General features: G+C 48.4%; 1 protein-coding gene and 1 non-coding gene across 2 annotated transcripts in view; both read left to right on the top strand.

Moving 5' to 3' along the window:
- Positions 1 to 9,018, top strand: part of CHD4 (chromodomain helicase DNA binding protein 4) — a 20,562-nt gene extending 11,544 nt beyond the window's left edge. The window contains exons 18-39 of the mRNA XM_035894524.1: positions 11 to 256; positions 586 to 727; positions 1,230 to 1,361; positions 1,474 to 1,591; positions 1,805 to 1,929; positions 2,223 to 2,460; positions 2,630 to 2,802; positions 2,963 to 3,143; positions 3,244 to 3,330; positions 3,501 to 3,589; positions 3,668 to 3,801; positions 4,321 to 4,465; positions 4,657 to 4,822; positions 5,211 to 5,320; positions 5,565 to 5,697; positions 5,918 to 5,995; positions 6,110 to 6,247; positions 6,336 to 6,444; positions 6,769 to 6,901; positions 7,882 to 8,077; positions 8,194 to 8,369; positions 8,501 to 9,018. Of these exons, the coding sequence (XP_035750417.1) occupies positions 11 to 256; positions 586 to 727; positions 1,230 to 1,361; positions 1,474 to 1,591; positions 1,805 to 1,929; positions 2,223 to 2,460; positions 2,630 to 2,802; positions 2,963 to 3,143; positions 3,244 to 3,330; positions 3,501 to 3,589; positions 3,668 to 3,801; positions 4,321 to 4,465; positions 4,657 to 4,822; positions 5,211 to 5,320; positions 5,565 to 5,697; positions 5,918 to 5,995; positions 6,110 to 6,247; positions 6,336 to 6,444; positions 6,769 to 6,901; positions 7,882 to 8,077; positions 8,194 to 8,369; positions 8,501 to 8,518 (3,067 nt within the window). The 3' untranslated portion in view covers positions 8,519 to 9,018. The remainder of the gene's footprint in view (positions 1 to 10; positions 257 to 585; positions 728 to 1,229; positions 1,362 to 1,473; positions 1,592 to 1,804; positions 1,930 to 2,222; positions 2,461 to 2,629; positions 2,803 to 2,962; positions 3,144 to 3,243; positions 3,331 to 3,500; positions 3,590 to 3,667; positions 3,802 to 4,320; positions 4,466 to 4,656; positions 4,823 to 5,210; positions 5,321 to 5,564; positions 5,698 to 5,917; positions 5,996 to 6,109; positions 6,248 to 6,335; positions 6,445 to 6,768; positions 6,902 to 7,881; positions 8,078 to 8,193; positions 8,370 to 8,500) is intronic.
- On the top strand, positions 4,850 to 4,989 carry LOC118452315. Its single transcript, XR_004842060.1, has one exon.
- Positions 9,019 to 9,316: the final 298 nt, after the last annotated feature.

Genomic DNA, 9,316 nt, shown 5'->3' with positions numbered 1-9,316 from the left:
TTGTCACTCCTACCCCTTTCCTCATTTTTTTTTTTTGCTCTTTTTCTTTTGTGGCTTTTGCTGAGTGTCTCTTTCTCTGCAGTAACTTGGAGGGCTTCCTAGAAGAGTTTGCAGATATTGCCAAGGAAGATCAGATCAAGAAGCTGCACGACATGCTGGGCCCACACATGCTGAGGCGTCTCAAAGCTGATGTTTTCAAGAATATGCCATCTAAGACTGAACTCATAGTCAGAGTGGAGTTGAGCCCCATGCAGAAGTGAGTGTGAGGATGAAGAGAGCACCTGCTGTTGAACTACTGTTGCTCTGTTCTACTCTTTCAAAGAGGATGCTGCAACAGCCTCATCCTCACTATAGGGCTTTCTACACAGTGGATAGGAGGAAGACTTCCTGCTGCAATTACAGTAGAGAGAGGACTAATCCTGTTCTCTGATGTAAGGGATAAAGAGATAGTGAATGCCACTGGCAGAGCCTAGGTAGCTGGCAAGTAATGCCAGGAGCTACGCAGAGTTTAGCAAGAGAGTATGTTAGTCATTCTCATGGGGGGGTGTCTGAGTTGCTGTTGTCTTTTTTTTTTTTTCTTTTCAGGAAATACTATAAATACATTTTGACAAGAAACTTTGAGGCACTGAATGCACGGGGTGGTGGTAACCAAGTCTCCTTGCTCAATGTTGTTATGGATCTGAAGAAGTGCTGTAACCACCCCTACCTCTTTCCTGTGGCTGCTATGGTATGTCTAGTCACTCATTCTGTATAAACAAATTCCCTGCTGGCTGTTATCAGGGAGCCAGTAAGCTCCCTAGTGAACCATGGAGGAGTTCCCTTCCTCTCTTTCTGCTTCTGTGTTTTTGTGTGGGGTTTTTTTTTTTTTTTTATCCTGTCTTCATGGAGACCCAACATGCTGGAAGGCCTTTCCTTTTCCAGTATCTTTGTATTGACAGGTAGGAGCTATCTTGTGACTTGTGCAAGGTGATAAAGACAGTAAGAATAGGGACTAGGTCAATAAGAAAGAGGGCATCTGGGAGTCAAATTTCAAGGAAGAGGTGGAGGGGTAGCACTGATGTTTCATATAAGTAGTGCTACATGTGATGGTTGTGCCAAGCTAAATGACCAGATGGAAGTCGGCATCTGATAAACACAGCTAGGGACCTAGGCCAAGCCTACATCCCTTCAGCTGTTCTTTTCTTCCCCCACCCCTTACTTCCTTTCTTTTCTCTTTTTTCCTCTCTCAGGAAGCTCCAAAAATGCCAAATGGCATGTATGATGGTAGTGCTCTTATTCGAGCCTCTGGAAAGCTATTGCTGCTCCAGAAGATGTTAAAGAACCTTAAGGAAGGAGGTCACAGGGTGCTCATATTCTCTCAGGTATATGGGGAAAAACCTTAAGGCTGGGAATTCTTTTCCTGAGAAAGGAGCCTGTTGATCTTGTAACCCCTTGTCCCTCACTCTTCTGTGGTCATGTTTTTCCAATATGCAGATGACTAAAATGTTGGACCTTCTAGAAGACTTCTTGGAACATGAAGGGTACAAATATGAGCGGATTGATGGAGGAATCACAGGGAACATGCGTCAGGAGGCTATTGATCGCTTCAATGGTACAGAGTCTCTTGCTTTCTTTGCGAAATGAAAACTGTTGCCTTGTATGTGCTTAGCGGTCAACATGGGGTTGTTGTGGCCCAAGTCTTCCATTACTCTCCTGGAATCTAAATTAGTAGTGATTCCCCCTAAGGTGATGTGTGTCAGATACAAATCCTTGTTTGAGTAATGCGCTCTCCCTTGATGACTTTTGTTGTCTCCTTTTATCTAAGCTCCTGGTGCTCAGCAGTTCTGCTTTCTGCTTTCGACTCGAGCTGGGGGTCTTGGTATTAACTTGGCCACAGCAGATACTGTGATTATCTATGATTCAGACTGGAACCCCCACAATGATATCCAGGTGAGTCTGAATGAGACCACTCACTATGGAGTAATCCTGAGGAAGAGGGGGAAATGAAATAATCGGGAGGAGTGAAGGAATATGAGACTTCCCCTCTAGAAATATGCAAAATTAGAGCAGTGAGGATGGGTAGAGATGGGAAGTGAAATAGTGGAGGTTCTTCCAGGGCCCAGCCTTCACTAATGTTAAGAGCCTACATGAAGGTAGCTGGGAAACTTCTGGAGGTGTAGGTGGGGTGTATCAGACTGCTACTTGTGTAGCTCTAGACTGTTCTGAGCACATCTCTTTTCTAGGCCTTCAGTCGTGCACACAGAATTGGACAGAACAAGAAAGTGATGATATACCGCTTTGTGACAAGGGCCTCAGTGGAGGAGCGTATCACTCAGGTGGCCAAGAAGAAAATGATGTTAACTCATCTGGTAGTGAGACCAGGGCTGGGCTCCAAGACAGGCTCCATGTCCAAACAGGAACTTGATGACATTCTCAAATTTGGCACTGAAGAGCTCTTCAAGGATGAGGCTACTGAGGGGGGTGAGTGCCTGGGAGTAGAACTGAAGGAGGTGGGGAGGTCTGGCTCCTTTTTTAGCAAGCGACCGTAGGCACAGTGCTGACTATAGCTCTACAGAGAGGTCTAGGGTGGCATTCCCTTTCTTAGTCCCTTGAGATCCACGCAGCAACTGTGCCTGTGCTCTTCCCTCAGGGGATAACAAAGAAGGTGAGGACAGCAGTGTCATCCACTATGATGACAAAGCAATAGAGCGTCTGTTGGATCGTAACCAGGATGAAACGGAAGATACAGAACTTCAGGGCATGAATGAGTACCTCAGCTCCTTCAAGGTGGCCCAGTATGTGGTTCGTGAAGAGGAGATGGGGGTGAGTATGAGGTAGATGTCAGCTAGTATCTTCTGCTGAATGATGTAGGATTAATTAAGAAAATTGAACTCAGATGCTTTTAAGGGCAAGCAGGCATGTATCTGCTCAGACAGGTTGGGACTTGGAGTGTAGGGCTCTAAATTTGTTACCTATCTGGCAGGAGGAGGAGGAGGTTGAACGGGAGATCATTAAGCAGGAGGAGTCAGTGGACCCCGACTACTGGGAGAAACTGCTGCGTCACCATTATGAACAGCAGCAGGAGGATCTGGCCAGGAATCTGGGCAAGGGCAAACGTATTCGCAAGCAAGTTAACTACAATGATGGCTCTCAGGAGGATAGAGGTACAAATCCACAGGAATCTGAGGGAAAAATGGGTGTAAGTATACGTTGCTGGGAAGTAACGGAGTAGCGTCTCAGGCTCACGTGCTGTTTTTCTTTCAGACTGGCAGGATGACCAGTCAGATAATCAGTCAGACTATTCAGTTGCTTCTGAAGAAGGAGACGAGGACTTTGATGAGAGGTCTGAAGGTAAGTTCTGGTGAAGCCAGAGTTCCTGGGTCACTTTTTCTGAGTGTGGGAACAGCTGGGACTTGATCTGGGTGATTTGTACAGTTTGTGGTGCTGTTCTGCAAGGGAAATATTCACACAACAATATGCTGTGCATTGTCTCTCCTCCTTAGCTGCATTTCTCTCTTCAGCAGCTCGTCGGCCTAGCCGCAAAGGCCTGAGAAATGATAAGGATAAGCCTCTGCCTCCCTTACTTGCCCGTGTGGGAGGGAACATTGAGGTAAGTGATACCAGGGTAGGCCTTTGCTTCCTACCTGCTTCTGTATGGCTCTTGACATATCGGTCTTCTCCATTCTAGGTCTTGGGTTTCAATGCCCGCCAGCGGAAAGCCTTCCTCAATGCTATCATGCGCTATGGAATGCCACCTCAGGATGCCTTCACCACTCAGTGGCTTGTTCGGGACCTCCGTGGCAAGTCAGAGAAAGAGTTCAAGTGAGTCTGCCTTAGGCAGGGATGGAAGACTGGCAACGCCCAGTCCCTTTTGGGGAAGAGTAAGAATTGGGCCTTTTCTGCCCTTTCCTTAGAGACTGCATTTTCCTCATGTATTAGGTGATTCTTTGGGGGGGAATAAAGTATAAGCTGGGAGAGACTAAGGGGTTGTTCCTAGTTCTCTTTCTTGGACTTGACTCATCAGTCACCAAAAGCAAATGCTTTTAGAGGAGTAGCATGACCACATAAGCATGTAATGAATACTCTCCTGGAATCTTTTTTGGGCTTATGGTTGTTTCTGGCTCAAGACTCCGAGTCAGCTGCATGTCCTTTATGTGTGTAGTAATTCTGTCAGGAGAGTCTCCCTTGAATTCTCTCCTTAAGCCTGGAACCCCAGCACTTGTGTTACTGTGCGTTAGGAGTCTTGGGGTGTTTTCCCCAATGTGTTGGAAGGGGTCTGATAATGAATGTCTCCAGCTAAACTGGTTTATAGTCTAATTGCTTGTCTCTTAACTGCTCCAGGGCCTATGTCTCACTGTTCATGCGCCATTTATGTGAACCTGGAGCTGATGGTGCAGAGACCTTTGCAGATGGGGTCCCACGGGAAGGTCTTTCCCGACAGCATGTCCTTACTCGCATTGGGGTCATGTCACTTATACGCAAAAAGGTAGGTGCCTAGCAGGGCAATGTAGCGTTTGCTCTCCACACAACTTGTAGAGTCACTGGGGTCCTGAGATAGTGAGTTAACTCTCCTTTCACACCTATTTTTGTTGTGTGCTGAGTTGTCTGTCTCTTCTGATTTGAGGATGAGCTTTGTGTCACTCTTCAGTGATAAGTCTTTCTCTCCCTCTCATGCAGGTGCAGGAATTTGAGCATGTGAATGGCCGTTGGAGTATGCCAGAACTGGCAGAGATAGAGGAGAACAAGAAACTTTCACAGCCAAGCTCACCCTCTCCCAAAACTCCAACTCCTTCAACACCAGGGGATACACAGCCAAATACGCCTGCCCCTGTTCCTCCACCTGGTGAGAGCTCCCCTCTTGCGCAGTCCTGCGTCCTGACCTCATCCTGGCTGTTCCCCTCACCAGAGCTGTGGTGGTGGGGTCTGGGGGTGGACGCAGATCAACTTACCTCTCGTGTTAGGAGGTCTGCCAGAGACATGTGCAAGCCCTTAAAGGCAAGAGAGGACAGGAGCTTCCCTTGGATGAGCTGACATCAGTGAGAAGAGAAGCCCAGCATTTGTAGTGGGCAGGAAAGGCAGGGGGGCGCATCTTGAGTGATGTTGCTCCCATTTTGATGGGCCTAATCACTGGGAGCAAAGGAGATGTGCGCTTGGTAACAATAAGGGGAAGACTTTACTGATGGCTTCTCTTCTTTTGTCTGCTGTGCTTCTCTGGGGTGGTGAATGCACAGAAGAAGGAGTGAAAGTAGAAGAAGGAGCCAGTGCGAAGGAGCAAGGAGACACATCTGAACCAGAGAAAGAGCTCAGTGCCTCTGCCACTGAAACAGAGGTTCCTATGGAGGTGAGTGTTGGGTTGCTTGTTTGCCTCATGCAATTGCACATGTCTGTACTTCTGCTCCCTCTTCTGTGTCATTCAGCTGCTGAGACAGAGGTGAGTTTTTTGGAACGGTATTTAAAGATAATTCCTAGAGTCCTCAGAACTGGCCTGACAGTTTTGTGCGTCTTTGCTTTCCAAGTTGCTGTGACTGTCTCCTGTTGCCATGCACTGCTTTACCTTGCTTTTCATTGACTTCTGCCCTCAGCAGTGTGCCCAGCCTGTGGAGACGCCACCACAGGAAGCAAAATCCCCGGTGAACCCCACAGAAGCAGATGAAAAAAAAGTAGAGGAATTGGAGGTGAAGGAAAGACCAGATGAGCCAATGGAAGTAGAAAGCAAAGGTATCTTGAGGGAGATTGTTTAATACCTTGAACAGGAATAACAATAACCCCTGCCCCCCCACCCCCCCCAAAGAAATGGATGTAAATACAGACAATCAGTGGGGCATTCCAGGACTTCGAACAGGGAGTTAGGGAGCAGTATTGGGTTTCACAGGCTGAAGAACAAAACCTTGGATTTGTCACGTTCCCCTGCATCTCATGTTCCCTTTCTCTACTGCAGCTGATGTGGAGAAAGTGGAAGACAGAGCACCCATTGAGAATCCCCCTGAACCTCCTATAATCACTCTGGATGAGAAAGGTGAGTCGTCATAATTCCCTTCTCTTCCTTAACCCCTCTCCTGCAAGGATTCCTTGTGGCCCAACTTGCTGTGGTATCTGCCATGTTCTTTCTAATAATTTCCTGTACATACAGATGAGAAAAAGGATGACGATAAGAGAGATCTGGTGATGCTGCAGAATGGAGAGATGCTGAAAGAGTCAGTAGATGAAAGGCACAAGAAGGCAGTAAAGCAGCGCTTCATGTTCAACATAGCAGATGGCGGTTTCACTGGTATGAGAGGCCTTGATATGCTTGAACTTGCTTATAAGCCCCTCTTTGTGAAATGGCTTTTAACTGTTCTGGTCTCTTGCTTTTCCAGAACTACACTCCCTGTGGCAGAATGAAGAGCGGGCTGCGACTGTCACAAAAAAGACCTATGAGATCTGGCATCGGCGTCATGACTATTGGCTCCTTGCTGGGATTATCAAGTATCCTTACCCTCATGGACCAGTTCTCTCCCCTTGCACATAAACTGTCACTGCAAAGGTGACCATCCTGGGTCTGACTGGAGTACATGAAGCTAGAGAGCGCTTTATCCTCTTTCACAAGAGTGAAAGTGATGGTGGGAGGAAGAGTTTCCTGCCAGCATAGTTAAGACTTAGCAGGACATAGTTCTCATTCCTTTTCCTTGGCTCCTGTTCCTCCCCTCTCTGCGCCCCCTTTTCCCACCCCCTCTTGAGAACTGTGTCTGCCTGGGCTGTGTATTCCCTTGTTCTCACTGCCTTTGTTTGCCTGAGCTCATCCCATCTCAGTCATGGCTATGCCCGTTGGCAGGATATTCAGAATGATCCACGTTACGCCATCCTCAATGAGCCCTTCAAGGGTGAGATGAACAGGGGTAACTTCCTGGAAATAAAGAATAAGTTCTTGGCGAGGAGATTTAAGGTAAGGATTTCTTGACAGTGTGGTAAGTGCCTTTCAGCCAACTGGACCTCTTAAGAGCAAGACCTTGCTGTTCTGAGTTTCTTCTAAGAAAGTGAAGGCTTCTGCAACCCCTTTCATTTTGGGGGTTGGTGGTGGAAATAAGCAGCATCTCTCGGGATCATGTAGTAGCTCCATGATAGGAGCTCCCTTTACTCTAGACATGGTATTGGGGAGCTCGGTTCAGTGCACTCTCAACAAATTTTTATTGAACAACTGGTATGCAGGAGGCTTAAGGTTCCAATGGCTGTTTCCATCACAGCTTCTGCTTGGTGTGCTACAACCCACTCAGTGTGCCTAAGCAGAACTTAGAAACACTGTATGGATTGGTGAAGGGGTTGCCTTCAGCCTCTGCCTTGCCCTCTTTGGGAGTGACCATAGCTTAGTTGTGGAAGTGATTTAAGACCAATGCAAATAAAGGCCACGTAGTTCTTAGTCTTGGGGCAAAACATTAATTCAATGTAGTCTGGCTGATCAGTTCTGCACTAACAGGGTACAGATTGATTTCTCCTGACATCATGTCCCTGATGTGCACAACAGTTGTTTTTAGGCTCTTCCCTAGCATGGGCTACTCCTCGCTCAGGTTCAAAGAGAAAGCTCTGTACCCTTTGCTTCATAAAGAAAGAGTAAAATAGCAAACAACTTGGTCTTTAAAAGGAATCTGAGGAGGAATGAGAATCCTAGAGGACTTATGGTAGTCTTCTATTAAACTAGATGTAGCCGGGTTTTCTTGTGTACCTGGCCTAGCTTAATGGAACCCTTAATTGTTTGGGGCTTGTTAGGCTTTACTCAGTATAAACAGAAGCTGGTGAAAGGAGTTTCAGCTGCAGAATCTCACCTTGTGGGACAGTGGAGAGCTGGATCAGGAGAGACTGGGGGTGCAAACAGGCTGCTTTTCAGGCAACTGCTGAAAGACTTTTTCTGGTTCCTGCCCCATCTTGCAGCTCCTGGAGCAAGCACTGGTGATCGAGGAGCAGTTGCGGCGAGCTGCCTATCTGAACATGTCGGAAGACCCATCTCATCCATCTATGGCTCTGAACACGCGTTTCGCAGAGGTGGAATGCCTGGCTGAGAGCCACCAGCACCTATCGAAGGAGTCGATGGCTGGGAATAAACCAGCCAATGCCGTGCTGCACAAAGGTAACACAGTGCGTTAAACGAGGGTGGGATAGGTGTTCAGCATCGCTCTCCCCTCTGACCTTCTCCCCGCGGGGGTGTCCCTTTCCCCTCCGAACAGATGTCCCTTTCTCTTCCAGTTCTGAAGCAGCTGGAGGAGCTTCTCAGTGACATGAAGGCAGATGTGACTCGCTTGCCTGCCACCATTGCCCGTATCCCACCTGTGGCAGTGCGCCTCCAGATGTCCGAGCGCAACATCCTCAGCCGGCTGGCCAACCGCAGCAGTGAGCCCCCTCCACCGCCCCCTCCCCAACAAGTACGTACCCTCCCCGGTCAGTGAGCAGCGTTACCTGGGGGGAGCGGGGGCTGTGTGGGGAAACACCTCCCTGGTAACCTAGGGTCCACTGCCCAGGCGTGGGCTCAGACCCGTCTTCTCTCACCCTGCAGGTGGCCCAGCAGCAGTGAGTCCCTGGCCCAGTGCTGTTGACCTTTCGGCCAAGCTGAAGTGACCCCCCCACCCTACCCCTTCACACTCTACCCCTCTGCCTGACATTCCTGACTGGGTGCTGTTTCCCTCCGTGGAAGCTGCTGCACAGGTCTCTGGGAGGAGAAGGAAACTCCTGCTGCTGCAGCCAGCCCGTTGGAGCAAGGAGTGTGCTTAGGAGAGAGGGGGATGTATGATGGACTCTGTACATAGTGACTGGAGGCCGCAGCGCCATGTCTGTTACACGGAGAACCTGGCTGCCTTGCTTGCTGCCTCTGCCTGGAATTCCAGTTTTTCGTTTCTAATTTTATTTTGAGTTTGTTTACTGAGATGAGTGCGCAGGCAAGACCAAGCAAAAGCCAAGACAGAGACAAAGCTACCTCCATGAAGATCCTTTTTAATACAAAAACTGACCGGACTTGTCCACTAATAAGCAGCTTGAAGACACAAACGAAAAAAACAAAAACACAAAAACAGCAAAACCTTGGTAAAACTGAAAAATAAAGTTTCCTTGTATTTTATTTTGTTGCTGCTATTTAGCAGAAGAGGGGTGGGGTAAGTACTCTGCAGTCCCCTTCTCTTCATCATCAGTTACCTTTCCCTAGACTTCTCTTGGTCTTCTCTACCTCCGTGAACAGTTGCTTCCTCCTTGCACGTGCACTCAGCCCTTTCTTTGGGGCCCCCTTTTGCTGTGTTACACCCCCACGCACCCCCTTCCCCCAGCGCTGAGGCTGCGGTGAGGAGGGAGCTGCACAGTGCCCGCCGCCAGGGGTGGAAGC

The sequence above is a fragment of the Egretta garzetta genome, unplaced genomic scaffold (assembly GCF_000687185.1).
Source record: "Egretta garzetta isolate BGI_Z169 unplaced genomic scaffold, ASM68718v1 scaffold85, whole genome shotgun sequence".
Taxonomy (NCBI): domain Eukaryota; kingdom Metazoa; phylum Chordata; class Aves; order Pelecaniformes; family Ardeidae; genus Egretta; species Egretta garzetta.
Note: the sequence above shows the minus strand (reverse complement) of the source record. Positions and strands in the feature narration are given on the sequence as shown.